Source organism: Moschus berezovskii, chromosome 26 (assembly GCF_049115385.1).
Source record: "Moschus berezovskii isolate FMDL1 chromosome 26, NW_MosBer_1.0, whole genome shotgun sequence".
Taxonomy (NCBI): domain Eukaryota; kingdom Metazoa; phylum Chordata; class Mammalia; order Artiodactyla; family Moschidae; genus Moschus; species Moschus berezovskii.
Genome location: NC_142485.1, coordinates 39,357,226 through 39,382,889, shown reverse-complemented (window position 1 = coordinate 39,382,889; position 25,664 = coordinate 39,357,226). Strand labels below are relative to the sequence as shown.

Genomic DNA, 25,664 nt, shown 5'->3' with positions numbered 1-25,664 from the left:
ATTGACAATAAAAGCACATTTTCATTACATGCATGGAGTAAACTCAGATCAGGCAGATTTCTCCTAATTTCCTTTTCCTCAAAAAACAGTTTTCAGTTTGATTTGGATTCTTGCAGGCTGGATGATCTTTGGTGCATGTGTGTTGCACACTTGTGTGCACGCATAGGTTTTATGTGAGCCGGGTTCTACTCCATCACGTGTACTGCTTGGTGGGTTACTTTTTCTTCCTTGCTTAGACCGTGTGTTCTCATGTCAGTGTGTGTATGTGGCTCCACTGTCTTCTGCTTTGTGTTAATAGCGTGCACATCTCTTGGGTTCAGGCACCCTTAGATCATTGACGATTTTTACTAATTACATGGTTCATGTAACCTTTTTGAGTTTATTTCTCCAAGTGGAATATCTAGAACTGGACTTACACTGTCCGCCAATACTGTACAAGGATGCTTATTTTGTGACACTGACCTGTGCTGAATATTACTCATCTGTTAAATTTTTCCTAATCTGAAGCATTAATAATGTCTGCTCACACCCTTCACCACTTACGGATTTATTTGTCCCCCAGGCATTCCCTTTGCTCCCCCTCTCCGAGTGCAGTTGCAGATTTGACCTGACTCCGAGCCTTGTTGTTCTGGCCTCTGAGGAGGCTCTCTGCTTCGCTCCCTCACCACTGCCGGCCTGACCCTCTTGCTCGCTGTTCCTGACTCACTGGATGCATGTGTGGAGCCATCACACCGTCTGTTCCTCTGTCTGAACATGCTTCCCTCTTCCACCTGCAGGTGGTTCTCTGAGTCCGTGGGGGCGCCTCAGGGAGCTGCCCTCTGACTCCCGTTTACAGAGGCGGGTCCTTCCCACCATCCAGCGTCCTCCCCTGCCTTTTTCCTTCTTACAGCACTTACCCTTCTAACGTACTGTAAAACTAGGGGCAGTTTGTCTCACGGAGGCACAGGGCCCCTCGTGGGTGACAGTGCCTCCGAACCTGAAGGCACCTGGGGTCTCTTATGTTCTGCTGGTCACCTGCCCACCTTTTCACTGTGTCATCTCCCGAGCAACAGGCCCGGCCGCTGGCAAGGGGTGGTGTTGACCCGATTCCAGGTGCACACGCCCCTACCGCCTGGGACCCAGAGTCACAAAGCTGACTGCTGGTCAGTACCTGGATTCTGTGCAGGTACTTTGGCAGGAACAGCTCAGGCCAGCCTCAGGCCTGCTGGAATTAATCCTTCTGACACGCATCCTATTTGATTTATATGTTATGCATATTTTCTGTCATTCCTTCAGAGTACAAGCTCCTTGATGGCAAGAATCTTTCTGTTTTAAGACCAGTGTCTGACACAGTAACCTTTCTGTTAACTGATAATGAGTGAGTTATTAAGGAATTGAGTAGGGTGCCAGTTGAGAGCACAGTATAGCACCAGCCTTGAATGGCTAAGAAGTTCTTCCTGTAGATTGAGACAAGAGGGATTAGACTGGGATCCGCGTGAGCACATTGGGCTGAGAAGTGACTTCCTTGGATTCGAGCCCCAGGCTTCCTCGTTTGTCGCACTTCGGGTGCATAGTTACTGGCCGAACGGAGTTACTGTGACTTAACAACAGTAAGACAAGATTAAACAATGGTTTTCTTCTTTGGTAGTTATAAAATAATTCCTTTTGTGTCATTTTACCATGTCATGATTTTGGGGGGTGGCAGGGAGTGGATAATATAAAAGTAGCAAAAGTTAGGAAAAAGAGACTAATTTTAAGAACCCTTATGGAAATGATGCAAAGACCCTGAAAATGCCTTAGAAAATGTAGCCTTTTAGCATATAGCTCTTTGCCTAGGTGCTCAGTTACTCACTCATGTCTGACTCTTTGCAACCCCAGGGACTGTAGCCAGCGATGCTTCTCTGTCTGTGGGATTTCCCAGGCAAGAATACTGGAGTGGATTGCCATTTCCTCCTCCAGGGGACCTTCCCAACCCAGGGGTGGAACCCGTGTCTGATTTGATGGGCAGATTCTGTACTACTGAGCCACCTGTAAAGGCCCATATAGCACTTTATTCAGTCTTAAAATTCTGTCCATGTTCTCACAGTTGTAGGAAGAATAAATACTACAAATTCACATATAGTGCAAAAAATATCTCTCTAATAAGGTTTTATTATTGATATTACGAAAGATAACAGCAGTGTGTGTGAAAGGTTTCTTTTCCTGTCTTGCACAGTTGCAGTGCGGTGTTAATTTTTATGTTCTTCTTGTGCAGCGCAAGTGTATGCAGCCCAAAGATTTTATTCCCAAAACACCAGAAAGCGATAAAAGACTGCAAAGGAAATTTGAGAAAATGGCTAAAGAGCTGCAGCAGCAGAAAACCACTCTGGGTAAGCTGAGACCAGGACGTCCTTGGTGTTCTTGTCTGTGCTGGTCCTCGTCTGATGGCTGACTTCTGCATCCTGGGGGACGTGGCTGAGGGTACAGGTTTAGCCTCACAGGTCAGAGACACAAGCACTGCAGGAAACTTGACCACCGCCATCATCGGGCCACACTGTTGAACTAACCATTCACCAGATTAATGGAACTGTTTCCCCCCCCCCCGCCGGGGATGATAATTAAAGATGTGATCTTTGATTAACCCTATTAGAATGAATCCATTTTTATTTCTTATTTATATATGTGTGTGTGTGTGTGTATGTCTGTCTGTCTGTATTTTTACCCAGGACTTGGTGTTTTTATTTTGTTATCCAGAGTAGTCAGATGTTAAGATGATACGTTCTTGTAATGATTTAGAAAAATACTTTCAAAGATCATCGAACTTTGAAGTACTTCACGGGTTCTTAGTATTTCTCTTTTTTACCTTTTTCACTGGTCTCTCAATTCATTATTTCAGACCAGTCTTGACACATCACTGATACAGATAAGCAGTTTCGTTAAACTGTAGTGCTTAGCACAGAAACAAAAGGCGTTCATTCCTCTCGGTGTTGAGCCTGCGCGTGATGCCCGATAACTTTCCAGAAAACTGGCTGAATCCCTTGTCCTCAGCTCAGTCCTTCCTTTGCCTGAGAAATCAAGCCTCTTCACGGTGCCTGCGGTCGCCTCCCTGCCAGGTCCGCACTGACCACCTCCTGTGCTGCAGACTGCGCCCCCGCCCCCACCCTGCGGCTCACATTGAGCCCGCCCCTGCCGTGCTCGAGGTCCCTTGAGCTCCCTTCTTGCTGCCAAGTTCACCCGCGGGTCTCTGTCTGCCAGCAGGGAAGGAGAAACCTGTGGAAGGGGGACAAGGGTGTCCTTAAAGGAATAACATTGTTGAAGAAGGAAGGCATTTTTTAACTTAAAACTGGCTGTTTGTTTATTTTCAGGTACCAATGTTCCTGTTCTCTTATTTGAATCTAATGGCTCGTTGGTATACAGTCCGACAGGTAAAGTCTACAGGGGCCACCACAGTGCAATGAAAAAGAGGCTGCAGGAGATGAAGGAGAAACGGGAAAACCTTTCCCCCACCTGTAAGTGCTGGCACTTGACACAGGGAGAATTGTGAAATAGGTGAATCAGTGTGGAAAGGGCTTTTTCTTTTTCATAATTATTTTAGCTGATGTTTCTTGATTCTAACTGTTTCAGAGTAGACTGTTGATATTTCCTGACAGAAAATCTTTTGCTTTATTCTGAATTTTTAAGAATATATTGGGTTTTTAGTATTCTCCAGGTTTAAAACCCTATTTGTTGTATACCTTTGCTGTTTAATATACTTGGGATTTTTCTTTCTTAAAAAGTTAATTGTTCCCCTCTTCTGAAGTTTGCTTTAGATTAAGCGTCTGATGCCTCAGTTTACCTTTTATTTCTTTTATCTTAAATTCCTAAGTAATATACAAGCACGTTTTCGTAAAACTTTGACCAGTGCAGTGTCTGTAGTAAACCTCTGTCTTGACCCACCTAACTCCGCTCTGCCCCAGCTAACCTGAGCTGTGTGTGCTGTGCTTCTCCAGGTCTCTTCCAGTGGGTCGTCCCTGTAGTCGTGAAGAAGACTAGGCTTCTGTATCTTCCTTTGCAGTGGTGTAACTTTTCTTTACCTAAATTAGATCATGGCATACCTCTTACCTTAAACCTTTTTTCATTTAGAAGTATCTTGGTGTAGAATATCTCTCTCTTTTTTTTAAGATGTTGCATTGTCTATTTTTCTAGTTTTTCTTTTTCGACATAGTGCTGCAGTTTGTTTGTTTTTTTCACCTGCATGGTTCAGTTCAGTTCAGTTGCTCAGTCGTGTCCGACTCTTTGTGATCCCATGAATCACAGCACGCCAGGCCTCCCTGTCCATCACCAACTCCTGGAGTTCACTCAGACTCATGTCCATCAAGTTGGTGATGCCATCCAGCCATCTCATTCTCTGTCGTCCCCTTCTCCTCCTGCCCCCAATCCTTCCCAACATCAGAGTCTTTTCCAGTGAGTCAGCTCGTCGGTCATTTTCCTTTTTGGCCATCCAGTTTGCTGTCATAACCCACATGCTAGTGGACGTGCTTCTACATGAATATGTTTCTGTGTATTTCATGTATTTGCAATAATATTAAGTCACAAAGACAGACTTTAAAGCTTTTGGTAGATATTGTCAGATTGCTCTCCAGAAGAAAGTTTGTGCCATTTCACCCTTTGCCAGTCGTTTATGAGAACTACAGTGTCTCACCCTTGGGAAAACAAAACTGGATGGCATCAGTCTTCACATCTCTCTCAGTCAGAGATGGAGCATTGAAATTCTCTGTTTAATTTGCTTCTCAGGTCGCCAGTGAGTTTGCTAGTGAGGTTGGAAGTCTTCATATCACAGACTGCATTTAAATGTTAGACTCTGTGCATTATCTCTGAATCTTTGTACAGCTGCTTATTACATATTATTTTCTTTCTGATTTGTAAGAGCTAATTACGTGTTACAAGGATTCTCTCCCAGCTTCTTGTGTGAGCACTTGTACTTACGTAGCAGGCACTCAGCAAATAGACTGCTGACTAATATGCACAGACTCTGCTGTTTATCATTTAATATATGGTGACTTGTAAGAAGCAGATACGTTATATTTAAGGTAGACAAACCTGTTTGTCTTTTCCTTCTGGTCTTCAGGATTCCTGTGATGTATAGAACTCCTCCCGCACAAGGTTTTAACGTTGTTGTAGCTGTTACATTTTCTTCTATTACTCTTACAGTTTAAGGTTAGTTATTTCATCTGTCCTGAATTTATGTTTGTATATCATATTCAGTGGGCAGTTAAGGTTATAAAGTTAGTTGTGGCCGCCAGTAACAGATAAACACGTTGCGTTTCTTTGTCCTGATAAAGGAGGAGGCAGGCAGGTTGAGGGTCTGTGTTCTGTGGTGTCCTGAAGAGCCTGGGTCCCATCCTCCTGCCCTGCCTTCCTCGGAGCCAGTTCCCTGTGAGCAGCCCCACCAGGTTCTGTCTGCTGCCTCTGCCGGGTTCCACTGGCCAGACACAGTCCTGTGGCCATTCCTGGTTGCAAGTTAAGTGTAACCATTTATGGCTCAAGAGCTTCAGAGGCAAAAAGGCACTCTAGATAAGCACAAAATATAATACAGTTCCATGTATTTGTTTTCATACGTCTAATTTAATCTTCCAGTTAAGTTTAGAATGGCCAGTGGTATTCAGGATGACATAGCTAAGGGAACACAGTAGTTTTAGCCTGCTGCTGCTGCTGCTAAGTCACTTCAGTCGTGTCCAACTCCATGTGACCCCATAGACGGAAGCCCACCAGGCTCCCCCGCCCCTGGGATTCTCCAGGCAAGAACACTGGAGTGGGTTGCCATTTCCTTCTCCAATGTGTGAAAGTGAAAAGTGAAAGTGAAGTTGCTTAGTCGTGTCCAACTCTTAGCGACCCCACGGACTGCAGCCTACCAGGCTCCTTCATCCATGGGATTTTCTAGGCAAGAGTACTGGAGTGGCTTGCCATTGCCTTCTCCGAGTTTTAGCCTAGGAGATAGGAAACAGAACCAAGTCGTCTGCAGGGCCTGGCAAGCAAGAATGACATGTAGTCTTACCTGGGATGTGTATTTACACTAATTAAATTTGATTCTGTTGTGTTGTAAGAGGAAGATGGGAATGGATGTTGAGGTAGGACACTAGCAATGTCCCAGGGGAATATCCAAATTGGTTCAGCAAATAATTGTGTATTTGGCTTTATATGTATGTAAATTTGCCTTAATCTTTACTCCATTAGTTTGCAGTGTTAATTGTGCTACATAACTGCCTCCAGCACAGTTTAAAACAACTGAAAATTTTGTCTCTGTGCTTACCTTCCTTATCTTGGTTTATTCTCATTTTATAATTGTTTTCTCAGAGAAGTATCCTTTATAGTCTCCTCAAAAAAAGTCTTTGTTTGTGTGACCAAGGTGTCAATTTTGTTTCTGATCTGCACGGCCTTTGAAAATAGCACCCATGGTCTTGCTTGTTAAATCACTGGTCACCTGAAAGTCCCCTATGAAACCTCTAGGCTTTGTCAGCCTCTGCACGCTGCACACTTGGGGCTGGATCTTTCTTTGATGCTGGAGAGTCCAGTGCGTGACAGAACGTTCAGCAGTATCCCTGGCTTCTGCCTGCTAGATGCCCGCAACACGCTTACGGTCCACCCCACCCCACCCAACCCGTGACGTCCAGCGGTGTCTGCTGGGCACCCAGGTGACCCCTGGTTGAGAACCACTGCTTTACTCAAAGAGGCAGCTGTCTGTGATTATTGTGAAAAAAGGCCTTGACCGTGGAGCAGTGAGACTGACTGAAACGTTCTGTTTGTTTCTGTTGAGCTTCTGCTTAGGTTCAAGGTGGCCGCTCCTCAGATCCCTTCCAAATTTTATTATCCTAGGGGTTCATGCCTTTTTTATGGAATGACTTGGATAAACTATATTTTAATGACTTTTATCAGCAGTAGATTTGAGTAAGACTTAGTTTTTGTGCTACAATATTGTGTTGCTGAAGTCTAGAATAGGATGTACAAGGAGTAAGTTGTGTGTGTGTCATACAAGAGCGGAACAAGTGGGCCTGCTGTTGGCCTCATCTGCTCCCAGAGCTCAGAGCTGTGTTAATGAGGAGTTGTGATTGTGTTTTCAGCTTCCCAGATGATTGAACAGCCTGATTATAACACTGTGAACTCTCTGCGTGAAGCATCTCTGAACCTTTCACATGATACTTTGTGTTCAGGTAAAATTATTTTCTTTTCTGTGATATATTTAAGATTGATAATATGATTTTCCTGTTTGAAGTTTTTTTCTAATGAGAAAAACAATTAAAAACTAGAATTTGTGAATTTCACCCTGAAATTAGGTGTCATAATTTACAAAAATAGATGCTGTACTAAAATTAAGGCATGAGAAATTATATGACTTAAGCATGCTTTTGGTTCCCCTGCTTTTTCTCTTACATATTTGCTTTCTTGGCACAGAATCGATTGGTTCACGTACATTTTTTTTTTATTTAAATGAGCAATCTGCATGGAATTTAAACTATACAGTGAGCTTAAAGTACTGTATTTAAACCATATAGTGATTTAAACTATGCAGTGAGCTTAAAGTACTGTGTTTAAACCATACAGTGATTTAAAGTATGCAGTGAGCTTGCGGTTCCAAGAACCGACAGAGCCAGGAGAGAGTTGGTTCACACAGTGTGTAATGAATGTATGAACAAGTCGGGAAGTAGGAATAGATCACAAAAACTACAGGAGATAAAAAACAAAGAGGATTTCTAATTAGAAGCAGTGTTGGGAAGAATTGGTAAAGTTAGAGTTTTGTATTATGAACGTGGTTTTGTAAACGTGAAAGTCCTTATTTCACTCTAAATGATCATTTTTCCTTTGTGTTGTCTTTTTGGTCATATTCCATTTCTTAAAACCGTGTCACCAGCCCCTGTTAGGGCCATGTAAGTGCTCCCTGGCAGGAATATATTCAAAAGTTGTGAACTGTTATGACTGTCTTCTGAAAGCCGCCACAGTGACAATAACAAAGCACAACCAAGATACTAGGAGTTTAAACAGAGGCTTCGTTTTGTGTGTAGTTTAGTCTTTAATCTCTGTGTGTTGAAATTATTTGCCCACGTGTCTTGAATTATCCCCATCTTTTTTACTTCATGCCTGATGCACGTTATTTCATGTAAGTTGGAAACGAGTGACAATTGTAACGGAATTTCCTTGTTTCCTCGTGGGATTGCTCACGTGTTTGTGTCTCATCCGATTCTCCTGTTAGCCCTGTGGCGTGGACACTGTTGTCCCCATTCTGCCAGTGAGAACACCAGGCCAGGACAAAGGCAGACAGCTCATGTGAGGGCCTGCCATTTGGCTGACCCAGGCTTCGACCAAGGCCGTCTGGCTTCAGAATCTGTACTCCTAGGCCATGTCACGCTGCTTGTCCGCCTTTTGAAAAGTGACCTGCACTTATTCAGCTGCTGTTAATAGAATTAAATGTGTGCTGCGTTTCCAGCTGTGGACTTCGGGACACACAGCACCGTCCACCTGCTGGGATTCCCCCTGTTCCCTGGGGACTGCCTCCATTCTTTCCCTCTAAGTAGAGCGTTAATGCTGTGGCTAGGTTAAGACCCCACTGTCGCCTCAGGTGTGGAGTCCATCGCACTGGAGCCTGGACACGGCGGCCTTTCGTCTGGAGTCCTGGCTTCCTCGAGGGTCCATGACTGGCTGTGGGTGCTCTTCCTGGAGCCAGGTGCCCAGCGGGTGGACGTCCGGAGTGCCTTCCTGCCTCCCAACCCCGTCCTGTCTGAGAGGCATGGGGAGCCCGGCATCCCTGCTTGGGAATGCCGGCTGGAAGGCGTCCTGACAGGGTGGGAGGAGGGCCCTTCTGCACCAGGAGCTGTGCCAGGGAGCATTGTTGTATTGTTGTACTGACAAGTACTTCTATACTAATTTAAACCCTTACAAAGTGAATTCTTCATTAATGTTTTCCAGATGATTCTTTTGCTGGTGGTCTCCCCGTGTCTGTGAACGATCTTTGTGGAGGCTCCGCATGTGGGTCTCAGGAGAGGAACCTGGGCGAGTTCGTCGCTGACAGGGAAGGTGGTGTGTGTGCTGTGTCGCCGGTGTTGCAGGCAGGCGGCATCGGCCCCTCAGCAGCTCCCTGTCCCCAAGGCCTCTCCACTCCTTGTGGATCCACCAGCAGTCATCCCACGGCAGAGACCCCCCAGCAGAGTGGGGCTGCGGGTGGGATTGTCACCCCCGTTTCGAAGCCATCGCAGCCGGTGGCCCAGGGGCCGTCTGACGGGAAGAGGCATTTGTCTCCTGTGTCCTCTGCTACAAAAGGCCGCCCTGGGGGCTGTGCACAACCCATGGGCTCCTCAACCAAGAGAAAAAAGACACCGGAGAACTTCTGTCCAGCCTCGAAGGAGAGACGGAAGAGGAGGCGGTCCCTCAGGCAGCGCCCTGCACCCCGACTGCGGCTGTGGGAGGCGGAGAGCGGCCTGCGGTCTGTGCGGAGGCCCGCTGTCAAGAGTCTGGCCCTCGAGGAGTCCTCGTTTGATGATTACTTTTCTCCTGATAATCTCAAGGAGAGGGTCTCGGAGGGGCTTCTCGGGGATCAGCTACCCTCCAGCCCTGCTCCGCTCCGCTGCCAGAGGAGCCTCTCCAAGACCGAGAGGACCAGCCTCCTGGACAGGGCTGACCTCTCCCTCATCGGCAGAAGCCCCAGGCCCGCCGTCAGCACCTGCTCCACGGTGAAGCCCGGCCCTCGCCTGGAGAGGCCTGTGCTCTCTGGAGCAGATGCGGGGCTGGGTGGCAGGAACTCGGGGGGCATGCCTGCTGCTGATGGGACCCCCAGGCCTTGTCCCTGGGCCGAGGCCCAGGGTGGGGGTGATGCCCGCCCCTCTGGGGGTGACGCTCCACATGCCCCCAGCGGACTCGTCCCCTGGACGGGACCACAGGGAGACCCCAGCCCCCTGAAAGGAAGCAGGGAGGAGACGGAAGAATGGACTGACACCCAGGGCATGCAGAAAGAAGGCACTTCTCCTGAAACGACGGAGTCTGCTGAAGCGCACAGTGAGGGTAAACTGAACGCTGTAGGTGACTGTGCTGAGGAAAGATCCACGGAGGAGAGGGAAGCGCCAGCCCAAGGAAGTAGTGAAAGTACGTGAGCCTACTTTTACAGGTCTCTCCATCCTGAGGATGTGCAGCAGGGTGTCCATCTGCCACATGTAGCACAGCTTTCTCATAAGCAAAATATTTTTTTCCCTTTTTTAAAAACTTTGAAGAATGTCTGTTTGATATTTACAATGGTAGATTCTTTATTCTTGAGGAATAGACAGCTTACTGCCTGTGGAGTGTCTAGGTTCCTTGCTTGAGTCTGTTATGAATACATTTCTGAGTCCTGTAGGTGCAGCCTTTTGTGAAGAATGGCCCAGAGAGGGTGTTTGTCCTGGTTTCACTGCAGCCTCACTGAGCAAAGATGCACACTAGTGGAGAGCTTTTAAAATGATCTGTTTATAACAGGGAGGCTATTTACTTTAAAAGGGAAATTAAGTCAGTGTAAATCACGCATCTGTTTATAACAGTGAGGCTGTCTATTTTAGGGAAATTATGGCAGTGTAAATCATGCATTTTGTCAAGAAAAGACATAAAAACAAATGTAAGAGTAAGTTATCAATATTTATTTTTGAAAAAACTACATGGTGTTAGCTGTGGAGAAATATTTAATACTTTAAGTAAGTAGTTCATTGTAATAGACCTTTTTAGACTTCCTTTTATTTGCTTTAAGCATATAATTTAAATAGATTTATTCCTATCTGTAATTAAAACCATGGTAGCAGACTATGTCATTATAACAAAAGTAACAACAGTAGAAAACCTTTTTGGCTTTCTGATTATATGCACAAATAGGTTTCAGCAGTCAAGTGAAAAATCATGAACTTAAATCATCTCCACCTAAAGATTGGGTTAAAATTTCAATGAGGCCAAGTTTATTCTTCATTATTTTGTTAAATCCTTAAATCATCTTAACCTTCATCTTTTTTTTCCCCCATCTTAACCTTTTTAAAATGGAGAAGTCATAGGGATTGAAATGGACATAGTTATATTGTGTATTTTTTCCTTGAGTTCAGACTCCTCAGAATCATCTCAGAGAAAGATAATATAGTCTGTGTATTATTAACGTTTTTATATCTGAGCTTTCTCATCTGTACAAAACCTTATTATATATTTATAAAACACATAAAATTTGACAACCTTTGTTTTATGTTCCTTTATGGTTAGTATGTGCTTGCAAAATATTTACTTTAAAATGATGTCAAATCTAAAGTTAATAGAAAACAGTGGATATGCAGGGTTGTAGTAATTAAGAAGATCCTGTTCTTGAACCTTACATTCTCATTCTCGGTTTTCATCTCAGCTTTTGAATAATACTTAATGATGTGCAAGCATAAATCAAGTAAAAATAAAAATCTGCTTTATGCCCTGTGGGGTCTGGGGTCATGGGTTGCGGGGAAGACCCCAGAATAGCTCAGTCTGACTCAGAGGTGGGGTCAGACATTCTCAGTGCACTAATGTCAGGACTTCTTGTTGCCCCTTGTTTTATGTCACTTCAGTAGACAGAAGATCACTGGATTTAGGGCAGGAAAAGACCCAACTATCTTGTAACCTAACCCTATCCCTTTGTTTTGTTATGTAAAATCAGGACCCACGGATGTTTTAGAAGGTCCATAGTCAGCCCACCTGGCATTTCCCCTCTTTGGGAGCCCAGCACAGGTAAATGCACTTTGCCTGCAGCCATCTTAGACGGTCGAGAGATGCTGAAACCGCAGAGCAGCAAAGCCCAGTCTGTACATCAAGCTGTGCCTCTCCGAATCCTGATGTTGAAATAAAAGTCTTTTTTCAATTTATGCTTTCTGTTTACTTTTACTCATTGCCCTTGGTAGTATCTAAGATGTGCTGTAGAGCTTGTGAGAACAGGTTTCTAAGAGACTCACAAATAAATGTTAGTAGAAAAGTGCGTGGAGGGAAAAACCTGACTTTTTAAAAAGTAACCTTTGAAGTCATTGTTGGCATTCACTCGATCAGTCCTGTCTGACTCTACATGACCCCTTGGACTGCAGCACACCAGGTTTCCCTGTCCTTCACTATTTCCCAGGGTTTGCTCAACTTTGGGTCCGTGGAGTCGGTGACACCATTTAACCATCTCATCCTCTGTTGCCCGCTCCTCCTGCTCTGTCTTTTCTATCCGTCTTTTCCAGTGAGTTGGCTCTTTGCATCAGGTGGCCAGAGTATTGGAACTTCAGCATCAGTCCTTCCAATGATTATTCAGGACTGATTTCCTTTAGGATTGACGGTTTGATCTCCTTGCTCTCCAAGGGATTCTCAAGAGTTTTCTCCAGCAACACAATTTGAAAGCATCAATTCTTCAGTTCTCAGCCTTCTTTAGGGTCCAACTCTCACATCCATCCATGACTACTGGAAGAACCATAGCTTTGACTAGATGGACTTTGGTTGGCAAAGTGATGTCTCTGCTTTTTAATATGCTGTCTAGGTTTGTCATAGCTTTTCTTCCGAGGAGCAAGCATCTTTTAATTTCATGACTGCAGTCTCCACCTGCAGTGATTTTTGAGCCCAAGGAAATAAGTCTTTCACTGTTTCCATTGTTTCCCCATCTATTTATCATGAAGTGATGGCACCAGCTGCCGTGATCTTAGTTTTTTGAATGTTGAGTTTTAAGCCAGCTTTTTCACTGTCCTCTTTCACCTTCATCAAGAGACTCTTTAGTTCCTCTTCGCTTTCTGCTGTTAGGGTGGTGTCATCTGCATATCTGAGGTTATTGGTATTTGTCCTGGCAGTCCTGATCCAGCATTTTGCCTGATGTACTCTGCATATAAGTTAAATAAGCAAGGTGACAATATACAGCCTTGACGTACTCCTTTCCCAAGTTGGAACCAGTCTGTCTTTCCGTGTCTGTTTCTAACTCTTGCTTCTTGACCTGTGTACACGTTTCTTAGGAGACAGGTAAGGTGGTCTGATAGTCCCATCTCTTTAAGAAATTTCCAGTTTGTTGTGATCCACACAGTCAAAGGCTCTGGCGTAGTCAGTAAAGCAGAAGTAGATTTTTTTCTGTGACCCAACAGATGTTGGCAATTTGATCTCTGGTTCCTCTGCCTTCTCTAAATCCAGCTTGCACATCTGGAAGTTCTCAGTTCATGCACTGTTGAAGCCTAGCTTGAAGGATTTTGAGCATTACCTTGCTAGCATGTGAAATGAGGGCAATTGTGGTAGTTTGAGCATTCTTTGGCATTGCCCTTTGGAATTAGAATGAAAACTGACCTTTTCCAGTCGTGTGGCCACTGCTGAGTTTTCCAAATTTGCTGGCATGTTGAGTGCAACTCTCTAATAGCATCATCTGTTAGGATTTGAAATAGCTCAGCTGAAATTCGTCACCTCCACTAGCTTGTTCATAATGATACTTCCTAAGGCCCACTTGACTTCACATTCCAAGATGTCTGACTCTAGGTGAGTGATCACACCATCGTGGTTATCTGGGCCCATAAGACCTTTTTTGTACAGTTCTGTGTATTCTTGCCACTTAATACCTTCTGCTTCTGTTAGGTCCATACCGTTTCTGTCCTTTATTGTGCCCATCTTTGCATGAAATGTTCACTATTAACCAGTAGTTTTTTTCTTTCTAAACTTTATTTTCTAGTTTCATAAACTAAACAAGCACATGCTCAGTGTAAGACAAATTGCTAAAAAGAGTAAAATCGTCCTAACCTCACCTCCTTCTGTTGGTTCATTAGCAGCTATTTCCATGCAGCTGTTGTGTCCCATGGTCCTCTGATTCCCAGGGAGATGGGAGAGAAGCGGGCAGTGAGTGACCCCTGCCTTCCCCCACCCCACACGTGGAGAGGCCGTGTCCTAATGAGGATGCACAGCACACGAATGTCAGTGTCACGCCAGGTAGCAAGAAGCACGAGTAGAAGTGTGCTGGTTAGGGAAGGCAACCAGCGAGGGTTTCTCAGAGGCGGTGACCTCGGTTGTCAGGCCTGGGCACAGGAGAAGAGGTACCTTATGGCTGGGGGCCGCGTTTCAGCCTGTGGAAACGCCAAGTACTAATGTCCTGAGGTAGAAAATGCTCACAGGAGCCACAGTGAGACCACTACAGCAGCAGCTACTCTCTGGGCTGAGAGCGACTGGGAGGAAGTGCTGTCAGGCAGGGGCAAGCCTGGGGTGCTTTGCTTTTGTTTCCAGGTGTGATGAGAAGCCAGTTGTGATGGATGTTTTGGATGTAACCTTGGGTGCTTCATGAACAGGCTGTGGTCAGTGTCTGCTCGAGACAGGCTGCCAGCAGTTGTGCGTTTCCTTCCAGATGTTCTGTGGGTGTGTGTTTCCACTAGTGCCTTAAGTTCAAGACGTTTTAGGGAGGTTTTTATGCATACATAGGACTATGGTATCCTGTTTTAGCATCGTTTTTTGTTTTTGAAACATGTCAGGCATTTCCATATTGGTGTCAGTGGAGCAGCAGAACTGCCTCATCTTTAAATGTATTTCAGGAGTCAATGAAGTTTTTCTTTAACAAGTCAAAATGTCTTAGTCTAAAATATTTTAAACTTTGTGGGTCAGGAGGCAAAATCAAGGTATGTAGGTATAGTGAGAAAACTGTTTTCACAAATTTTTTATTGATGAAACTCAAAAGTTCAGTGAAGTTTTTTGTAATACAATTCTAATGAGGATAGGATTCTCCTTTCGGGGAGGGATGACTTAATAGGGGTTCAGATTGAGAGCTCTTGTCACCAAAATTGATGTTAATGTTTCCTAATGCTGCCACATAGTAAGATTTTAGGGATTTCACCTTTGGAGATGCCGTTTCACATGGATGAGGACTGCCAGATCCTGCTACCTGTCCCTGAGCAGATATCTTCCTGGAGCGCGTGCTTGCCTAGGAAAGATCTGTGGAATTCCCCGAGAGTGTCCCTCGCGGGTTCTTTGTAGCAGGCTCTCCCAGTGCAGATGAAGCACCTTGGTTTTGCAGTCACGTGAGTTTTGAGTAAATGTGTGCTTTGCCCTTTCCTCGAGGTCTGTAAGTCGTTGCTGGAACTATAGCTGGCTTGTGGGAAATAGATTATGTTAAATTTTCATGAGAATTGAGATCCCACAGTTTTAACTTCTGGCACCGCAGGACAGGAAGTGTATAAAGCTGCTTGTTGTTACTTAATGTGTGGAAATGGCTTTTGCTCCCCCTCCCCTCTTGGGGCTTCTCACCACAGCTCTTCAGGCAACCACCTGACTGCGTCTTCATGGTCAAGCAGATAAATCCGACTCATCCTGAACTACTGCATTGATGGTTCCTCACTAACAAAGGTCACTGAAGGGCTTCCTTCCACTGGTGCCGCATGGCCGTGGGCAAGAGCAGAAGGAGATCCTTTCCAGCCCACACCCTCCCCTAGTCCCTTGGTCTGATCGAGGCTTGTCTGTGGTTGATGGAGTTGCGTGTCAGCAGAGACATGCCTCATCTAAACTATTCGGCCCTGTCCATTTATTAGGTTCTTCTTTTTCATAAATAATAGTCAACGGTAGAGGTTGATGAAGGCTTCTTAGCACATTTCTGTAACACGAGCTCTTGTTGAAGGCAAGTCTCCAGACACACAGATATTTATTAAACATTGTGGCACGCAAATGGGGGACTGTCCACAGATCAGATCAGTGTACTCAAGTCTCAGGCGTTGTCCTTTAAGTTTATTGTGGTGGTGGTGATGGTGGTTTAGTCGCTAAGTTGTGTCCGACTTACGACCCCATGGACTGTAGCACTGCAGGCTCCTCTGTCTGCACCTAATCTGAAGGCTTTGCAAGAGGCAGACGGGATTCCCAGGGCTGCTTTCTGGATACTGGTCAGCATCAGGCTGCTAGGAAGCCCTCAACCCTGTGGTTTCTCATATAGCCATTTGGGACCAAGTCTTGGATATGACTCCCAGGTACCAGCTTTGGCACCTGCCCTATTCATACCGGGGTAGGAGGGGCCTGTGATATTTTAGCCCATTCCTGGCATCCTTTACTCTGACTGATAAGCTGGTGATATCACCAGTTACAGCTCATTTCTTTAATCCATTTTGCCAGTTGCCAAAGCATTTAGTGTTTGGTGGAGGGTTTACAGGAGTTGTCTCTAAAGTGTCATGTGTAGCCTGAGTGCTTCCCCATACCCTCTCCACTGGAACCTGCCGGAGGAGGTAAGCGGTCCTGGCAGCTCGGTATAGGTTACTCGGCCTTAGCAGGAAGGCTGACTACAAGGAAGGTGTTAGAACCTGTTAATTATTTGACTTCATTTGTTTGCTAATTAATCATATATGTACTCTGCACCTGCTGTGTTCAACATGTGAGCACTAGCAGGGTAACAGTAATGTGAAGCTCTGTCCCTTTCCTTCAGGCTTAGATGTGCAGGGAACATGTGGTCAGGTTAATCTACATATGAGGATCAGGGAACTCAAAAGATGGAGAGGTGACTCCCAATTGGAGAGGTTATATGGTATTAAAACTGATTTGCATGTTTAAAATCCATGTTTTAATTATCTGTACAATGATTGTAAAGGAAATGATGTCACATCATCTTTTGAAGATTATGATTAGATTTTAGTTTGGCTTTCTTGGTTAACAAAATGAACTTGATATTTTGGCAGGTGTGTGTGTGTGTGTGTGTGTGTGAATTGTCAGCTGAGTCTTGCTTGCATAGAACCTGCAAACTTGCACGTATCCAAAATCCAAAAAGTATATATAGAAAGGACTTTCTTCCCACAGTCTCAAAATTCTGCATTCTACATTGCTCTTAAGTAATTCATTATTCAGATTTTAGAAGCTCAGAAGAAATTTCCCATTGGGACAGTGTTAAAATGTCATAGTATATGCCTTTGTCATTGAAATTATTATAGACTCTTAAATCAGCCCTCTCAAACCTTTTTGGTCTTTGATCTTGCAGAGTGTCTTGTTATGGTAAATAGTAATTGCTTAAATATATTATTAGCAGTGGTGTTATTAGTCTTAATTCTGTGTCTTGGAAGTAGGAAGGTGGGGTGTGCAGGAGGATGGATGTTGAGAGGAAGAGTTTGTTTTGTGTTGCTCCGCCCTGGGCAGGACCTTGCCATGGACCACGTATCCCTTAAGAAATTTAATGTTTCTTCTCAACCGTGTGTTCTCATGCTGCCTGCCCGTGGTTCTGACCCAGAAAGATCGTCCCTCAGTATTGAAATAGTTCTTCATCCTGCTTATCTCCTCCGCTAGGTGAGGGGAGGTAGTGATTTAACTGATGCCCTCTGAGAGTCAGCTGGGGTCACTTTCTCATCTTGATGTATTGGTACTTGATGATGTTGATAACCCAGACAGATTTTTAATTGGCGAAAGTTCAGGCAGCATAACTTAATGATAAACATTCTCGGGCTATGGATTTTTTCCCTTTGTGTTTGGTCTTTTTTTCCCTTTGAAATGGAGGCTGTGAATCAGTTGTGTAATGAAAAATGAACGTGAGGAGAGAAGAGGGTCTAGGATTTATGACTTTGGTCCTGGATGGTTGATAGCGCTGATCATACTGGGGCGTGCACAGACACAGGGTGGACGTGGCCCGCCAGCTGAAGGTCCTCGGAGGCGTTCGCTAGGTGCTGGGTTTATCAAGCCGCGTCTCAGCTGGGAGGTCTCCGTAAGAGGCATCACATGAGGAACTTCAGTGATGGATGACTTTCTGAGCTGTGGTGAGATCACCTTTGAGGTGATGACAGCCCACTCGAGCAGACAGCAAGGAGGTGGGGGAGCCAGGGCGCTGGGGGTCAGCGGCTGCTCACTGAACTGCAGCAAGGAATGGGATCGACCTGTTCTCTGCTTTCTTGGCCCTTTCAGCTTCTTGCAGTTCATTGATGACATCCTTAAAGACGACATGAGTCAGTGACTGTAGCTCTTTGTGCACTGGTATTTTAACATAACCACAGAAATCATTTGCTGACATCAGTCTGTGACCCCATGATTGCGAAAGCATCATTAGCAATGCTTGTCTTAGGTGTTAAACAACAGTGCGGATTCTGGATCTTTATGTCTACAAAACGCTTTGTTGATGTTATTTAGTCACTAAGTCATATCTAACTCTCTGACCCCAGGGACTGTAGGGACCCCAGGCTCCTCTGTCCATAGGATTCTCCAGGCAAGAATACTAGAGTGGGTTGCCATTTCTTTCTCCAGGGGACCTTCCCAACCCAGGGATTGAACCTGTCTCCTGCATTGGCAGGCAGAATTCTTTACCACTGAGCCACCTGGGAAGCCCACAGTATGCTTTACAACCTATTTTCCTGTTCTCAGCTGGAACTGAGGCAAAACGAATAAAAGTAAGAAACTTTGCATAGCCAGATCTTAGCATACGTTATTGTGTACAGAATACCCTCTTACATGGCCGCTAACCCATCCGCTCCAAGTAAGGTGTCTAGCTGCTGAAACCTTCACCAGGGTTGGGCACTCACCCAGGGCTGAAAAAGGACTAGGAGGACAGGGCAGAAATCCAAGACTGCTGGGGGCGTGATGGGATCCGCATGTGACTGGTTTGAGCCTCCAAAGGAGCCCAGTATTAGGGTCCGTAGGTGGTTTAGAACCTGACCTTAGAGCATCTAGGGGGCCCAAGTTGCAAATAACTAGTTTGATTTCAACAACATGCTTAACCATTGTTCTGCATTTTGTTGTCACTGAGCTAAACCCTGTTTTGAAGGAAGAGTTGAACGTTTCCAGTCAGACCCACCGAACTTAATTATATCTGTTTTATCAGTGTCCTATTTTATTGGAAGTACTTGCACAGCAGTCACTCACGTTCCATGACTTTTAATTCCCGATGGCTCTTAAATCCTTTAATCCTTATGTTGTGTTCATTTCTCTTGTCTACAGTTTTGCACGCTCCCTAAGAAAGAAGGAACTGTTAGTCACTCAGTCGTGTCTGAGCCTTTCTGACCCCATGGACTGTAGCCTACCAGGCTCCTCCGTCCATGGGATTTTCCAGGCAACCTGCTGGAGTGGGTTGCCATTTCCTTCTAAGGATGGGGCAATATCTGTGTGTCTGAACATCCCAGTGGGCAGCTCCTGAGTGTAGATACCTTGTTGAGAGGCGTGTTGGCTTCCAAGGGCGACGGCGTTTTAGGTAGGCCGTGGCGGGGCCCCGAGGCTGCCGTGTGCCCTTCGTGTCAAGGTGTGCAGTACCCTACTGAAGTCGTGTGCATTGTGGCTGGTCTGCTGAGTGCTTCAAAGTGCCGGTACAGTCACACAGCAGGCAGGCTCTTTGGGGCAGAGAGTGAAATCAAGGAGCATGATACGAAGCTGCAGCTGTAGTGAGTCATTCAGTTAAATAACTCACGCTCCACTATTGGCTTCTTAGCGTTTCTACACCATTTAGCGTCTGAAGCCTCATTTGACGTGACGGATATGTTCTTTTTGGCTTGTGTGTCTTCAGGACAAGAGTTTGGTCTGAGGTGTGAGTTTGTGGGGCATAAAATCACCAGCTCTCATTTATATATACTGTAACCTGAAACTTTGTACCAAAGGCTGTTTTCTAGAGTAACTCCGACTTGCCCCAGAGCTAAGATTTATTTCCTCTAATACAGAACTGCCTTCTCTGAGAAGCTGGTTTTGATCATTAGATCAAAACTGAAGAATCAGAGTTTGAAAAATACATGAAGTTTAGGCATCTTTTGAAGAAAAAAAATAGGTTACTTGACTGTGCAGGGGCTCGGTTGTGGCATAAGAACGTGTAGTTGCAGCACGTGGGATCCAGTTGCCTGCGAGGGGTGGTACACGGGGCCCCCGCCCTGGGAGCTGGGAGTCTTAGCCACCGGACCAGCAGGGGAGCCCCTGTGGGCGTCCTGGAGTGTCATCAGGCCATCAGTTGGACGAGCAGGGTTCTGTGGAGCTAGTGCATTGTCACATGACAGGCACCATTGTTTCTAACCCTTGAGTTGTGAATTCCTTGGGATATTGGAGCATAATTAATGGAATGTTATAACTAGACCTCAAAGAGCAAGCAGTACTCAATGTTTATTGTCAAAGACTATACTTTCTTGTTGCCAGAATAAGTGAATTAATTTAAAAAAAGTACTCAGCTTAAGTTGCCTTAGTATTTCAGGCCATGTAAACTTGTAGCTAACCTTTAATCCACTTGGGTTTTAGGTGTGAAAAGCGGACCAACAAGGCCCAGTGTTGTGGCCGGCTCACGGAAAGGCCTCCAGGACCTCCTCAGACCGCGGGAGGAATCCAGGGAGAGAGGCCAGAAGGTCAGTGTGTGCAAACATTGTCTTTAATTTTCCGCTGCTGCGGTGCCGTGATGTTCTGCCTTGGGTTAATGTCACATAAACTGCTCTGTCCAGCTTGCATTTGATTTTTTAAAAAATTAATTATGGGTGGATGTTGGGAAACTGACAATAAAACCAAGAGCATTGCTTACATTCAGGACAGTTACTACTGGTGGAGCCAACCTTCTTGCGCCCTTCTTTGCCAGGGCATTTCTCGCTTGTAAAAAGGCCACCAGCTTCCCTCGAGTGGAGAGCGTTGGCCGAGCCAGCAATTGTTGTTCTATAATCTGAGTAAACAGCCACTAGGTAGGAGGTGAAGAACCCGGCCATCTGGGATTTGTGAGCTGATCACGGCCTGACCCGAAGCTGTCGGAGGGAAAGGTTCTGCTGCTGAGACTCGGGTCTTCTGAGGCTGCAGCCTGGGAACCTGCTTGCGCGTGCTCTCTCTCTCCCCTGCTCCCCCCTCACTGTCTCAGAGCAGTATTCCCCCCCGACTGTCTCAGAGCAGTATCCCCCCCCCATGTCTCAGAGCAGTATTGTGCTCTGAGGCCCACACGCTGAGGCTCACAGGGGGGCCACTCTGGGAGGACTTTGCACTTGTTGCTCCTTCAGCATGTGCTCTCACAGCCGAGCTCTTGAATTAGCCCCTCGTTATCCTATGCCACGTTTTTATGAGCCAAGAAAGTATAATAGAGTGAAACCCGAAATCCGAGTGAGAGGACAGCTGTAGCGATAAGCATGCAGCAATTGGGAAGGAGCCAGTTTTTAGGGGGAGCCACAGATTCGCAGGGAAAGAAACTGTCTAGCCCCCCAGGCTGCTGGCTCCCGTGTCATGACTGGTGACCGAGCTGAGCCTGGCGCAGCTTGCAGACCTGCCCGGGGCGGCCGCCCTGTCCCCGGGCCCCTGTGGCAAGCCGGCGGCCCACGGCCGCATCCAGGATGGGTTTCCATGCCCCGGTCTTCTTCCTGAGTGCAGTGTGGCCATTTAGCCTTTTTCCTTTGGAAAATCTGGGGGCAGAGCCGGGCCAGCACTCATGCGCACTCTGTCCTGCCCTGCTCCTTCCCTTGGGTTTTGTCTACCCTGAAGGGGACTGGTCCCTGCTGGTTCCACGGGAAAGAATCACCTGGAGTGTTCCCATATTCCTGGTCTATCTCTCACCCCTCTTACCGTTTGGGAACCATGTTTTATGTTCATGGGTCTGTGTTTTGTGAATAAATTCATTTGCATCGTATTTTAGATTCCACAGATAAGTGATATCCTATGGTATTTGTCTTTTTCTGTCTGACTGACTTCACTCAGTAAGATTATCTCCAGATCCATCTGTGCTCCTGCAGAATGGCGTTATTTCATTCTTTTTTATGGCTGAGTACTACATTTACACACACACACTCACACCACACAACTTCTTTATATTCATTCAGTCCCTGGGTTGGGAAGATCCCCTGGAGAAGAAAATGGCAACCGACTCCAGTATTCTTCCCGGAAGAATTCCTTGGACAGAGGAGCCTGGCAGGCTGTGGTCCATGGGGTCGCCAAGAGTTGGACACGACTGAGTGACTAAGCACAGCACATTATATACACATCCATGCACGCACACCATACAGCTTCTTTATCCGCTCATCTCTCAGTAGACATGCAGGTTGCTTCCACGTCCTGGCTGTTGTAAATAGCACTGCAGTGAACCCTGAGGTGCATGTATCTTTGCAAATTAGAATTTTCTCTGAATATATGCTCAGGAGTGGTTACTTTATTTTTAGTTTTTGAGGAACCTCCACACTGTTCTCCATGGTGGCTGCGCCAGTTTAGCTTCCCACCAGCAGTGTGGGAGGGTTCCCTTTTCTCCACACCCTTTCCAGCGTTTATTGTTTGTCGACTTTGACGATGGGCAGTCTGGCAGGTGTGAGGTGATAACTCCTTGTGGTTTTGATTCACGTTTTTCTAGTAATGAGTGATGTTGAGTCTCTTTCCATGTGCCTCTTGGCCACCTGGATGTCTTCTCTGGAGACATGTCTGTTTGGGTCTGATCCCCCTGTAGGACTCTTAAGTGGCAGGACTCTCGGACTCGGCCTGAGACCTTCTGAGTTGCTGTGTATCCAGTACGGTCTCCCGCCTCGGGAAGGAACCTGGCTCTCAGCGCAGAGGGTTCACCTTGTCTTCCTCGGGGCAGAAGATGCAACCCGGATCTCCTGTCTTCCGCAGACCTTTGTCCTGATCAACTCTTCCCCTCATTCACTGCACAGCCTTTTCTCTAATGAATCGAGCGCTCGTCATGCCTGAGGGCAGTGGCCCCCTGCTTTATCCCATCTCGGGGATCTGAAGTTGTTGGGATACCTGACTCACACCCCTAGACATCCTGATGTCTTTAATATGGGGTGCATCTTGGGCACTGTAATCCTTAAAGATTCCTCCTAAGCTAATTCTAATATGAAACAGAGTTTGGAACCACTTTTATGCCTTAGGGACTATGCCTGGTATAGTTCAAACAAGCAGTTTATCTTGGAAAAAGTTCTGTTTGTTTCTGAACTCTTCTCATATAAACTGATTTTATTCTTTAGACTTTAAAAAAAACAAGGACAAAAACAAAATCCTGATTTTATTTGCTTAATGGCTAAGTATTTTAGTCGTGTGAATTTAGGTAGCAATATAGAGATGAGTGGTCATGGTTTATCACTGTACAGGTTAAAATGAAGAGCAATAACAACGTTTTTAAAATTTTAAAGATACAGTTTCCTGGCAGTTTTTGAGATCTTTGAATATGAGTGTAGGGAGCAGTGTTCATATTGGTATCTTATGTAATAGCAAGTCAGCAGAAGCACTGAGTTTAGTTGCCTGGAGTTAAAAGTTTACTATGGAGTGACACCAGAGTTGTATTGGTGAATTAAATACAGGTCTCGGATCTGTGACTTAGCAACAGAATGATAGTCTTGAGGGTTATGGCAGTGTCCAGTCATGTCTGTTTCCCCCGCCAAAACTGAGGTCTTACCTGCTTGTTTTCATTCCTTATCAGATTTCAAGACAACCTGTGTTAAACTGAAATTTCAGACTTTTTAACATAGTCGTGTTTTTATGTATAAATATATATCTAAGGGATTAGCTTCAATCAAGCGCAACAATTGTTGACAGTTTAAAAAAAAAATCTTGCAACTGGATTTAACGTTGAATAAAGCAGCTTCCCTCATAGCTCAGTTGGTAGAGAGTCTGTCTGCAATGCAGGAGACCGGATTCCATTCCTGGATCAGGAAGATCCCCTGGAGAAGGAAATGGCAACCCACTCCAGTATTCTTGCCTGGAGAATCCCATGGACAGAGGAGCCTGGCAGACTACAGTCCATGGGGTCGCAAGAGTTGGACACGACTTAGTGACTAAACCACAAAGCAACTTTCCAGGAAATATCTTTCATCTGCTAATGCCTCTGATGGAACAGAGAATTCTCACGTGTAGAATATAGGATCGTATTTTTGTGTTTCCACATGAGAGCTAGCATCCATACTGTTTCTGTAGTTATGAAAATGGTTTAAAACACATGTGTCTCAGGACCCTGATGATCTTTTTTAATCTTAAACTTGAGGTAACACCTGCAGGTAAGGCAATGTCCTTTCTGGGCAGCCCTGCAGAGCAAGCCTGTGCGGCTGTGAATTCTGAGTTCTGTACGGTATAATGGGGTGGAAATCGGGGAGCCTGTGGGTAGAGGTCCCAGCCTGGGTAGGGGAGTAGCCTGGAAAGGATGTGGGGCATCCAGCAGTTTGGGCGGATGCCTCTCATCCTCGGTTGCTTCTGTTGTCAGCCTGCTCCAGGGTCACAGATTTGTAGTCTTGCCTCTGCTTCGGAGAATTCTCATTTCTCTTTCTTTTACTTTTGGGGATTCACTCCATGTGTTACCTGAGCCTTCTGTGTCCCATGCTTCATGATTTTTCTGTATTTGTTTATATCTTTCCTTTTCATCTCCTTATTTCGTTCTGGGTATCTTCTCTTTTACCCTTCCCCCTATATAGGTCTATTTTTATTGTTGTTGTCATTCAGTCACTAAGTTGTATCCGACTCTTTGCAACCCCATGGACTGCAGCATGCCAGGTTTCCCTGTTCTTTCTGTATCTCCCGGAGTTTGCTCAAACTCATGTCCATTGAGTCGTGATGCCATCCAGCCATCTCATCCTCTGTTGCCCCCTTCTCCTCCTGCCATCAGTCTTTCCCAGCATCAGGGTCTTTTCCAGTTGGCTCTTTGCATCAGGTGGCCAGAGTATTGGACCTTCAGTATCAGTCCTTCCAATGAATATTTAGGATTGATTTTCTTTAGGATTGACTGGTTTGATCTCCTTGGGACTCTCAAGGGTCTTCTCCAGCACCACAGTTTGAAAGCATCAATTCTTTGGTGCTCAGTCTTCTTTAGGGTCCAACTTTCACATTTGCTAACAAAGGTCCATCTAGTCAAAGCTGTGGTGTTTCCTCTAGTCATGTATAGATGTGAAAGTGAGAGTCTCTCAGTCGTGTATGACTCTTTGCAACCTCATGGACTTGGAATTCTTCAGGCCAGAATACTGGAATGTATAGCCTTTCCCTTCTCCAGGGTATCTTCCCAACCCATGGATCAAACCCAGGTCTCCGCATTGCAGGCAGATTCTTTACCAGCTGAGCCACATAGAAAGCGTGGATGTGAGAATTGACTAAAGAAAGCTGAGCACCAAAGAATTGATGCTTTTGAACTGTGGTGTTGGAGAAAACTCTTGAGAGTCCCTTGGACTGCATGGAGATCCAACCAGTCAATCCTAAAGGAAATCGGTCCTGAATATTCATTGGAAGGACTGATGCTGAAGTTGAAACTCCAGTACTTTGGCCACCTGATGCAAAGAACTGATTCACTGGAAAAGACCCTGATGCTGGGAAAGATTGAGGGCAGGGGGAGAAGGGGATAACAGAGGATAAGATTGTTGGATGGTATCACCAACTCGATGGACATGAGTTTGAGTAACTCTGGAAATTGGTGATGGACCGGGAGGCCTGGCATACTGCAGTCTTGGGGTTGCAAAGAGTTGGACATGACTGAGCAATGGAGCTGAACTGAAGTCACATTTGTACATGACTAGTGGAAGAACCATAGCTTTGACTAGACCTTTGTTGGCAAAGTGATGCTCTGCTTTTTAATATGCTGTCTAGATTTGTCATAATTTTTCTTCCAAGGAGCATGCGTGTTTTAATTTCATGGCTGCAGTCACCATCTGCAGTGATTTTGAGCCCAAGAAAATATACTCTGTCACTGCTTCCATTGTTTCCCCATCTCTTTGCCATGAAGTGGTGAGACCAGATGCCATGATCTTAGTTTTTTGAATGTTGAGATTTAAGCCAGCTGTTTTACTCTCCTCCTTCACCCTCACCAAGAGGCTTTCTAGATCCTCTTCACTTTTGCAGTGGTATCATCTGCATATCTGATATTATTGATATCTGGCAGTCTTGATTCC

The 25,664-nt window shown here is 45.5% G+C and overlaps 1 protein-coding gene across 6 annotated transcripts in view; it reads left to right on the top strand.

The window, feature by feature from the left end:
* Nucleotides 1-25,664, top strand: part of MCPH1 (microcephalin 1) — a 236,353-nt gene that overhangs the window by 23,022 nt on the left and 187,667 nt on the right. For 5 of the 6 annotated variants that reach the window (XM_055416327.2, XM_088832541.1, XM_088832542.1 and 2 more), the window contains 5 exons: nucleotides 2,234-2,348; nucleotides 3,324-3,467; nucleotides 7,056-7,145; nucleotides 8,896-10,065; nucleotides 20,089-20,192. In XM_055416327.2, coding sequence (XP_055272302.2) covers nucleotides 2,234-2,348; nucleotides 3,324-3,467; nucleotides 7,056-7,145; nucleotides 8,896-10,065; nucleotides 20,089-20,192 — 1,623 coding nt within the window. Of the gene's footprint in view, nucleotides 1-2,233; nucleotides 2,349-3,323; nucleotides 3,468-5,065; nucleotides 5,155-7,055; nucleotides 7,146-8,895; nucleotides 10,066-20,088; nucleotides 20,193-25,664 lie in introns of those variants that run through there. The other variant, XM_088832544.1, reaches the window with a different exon arrangement.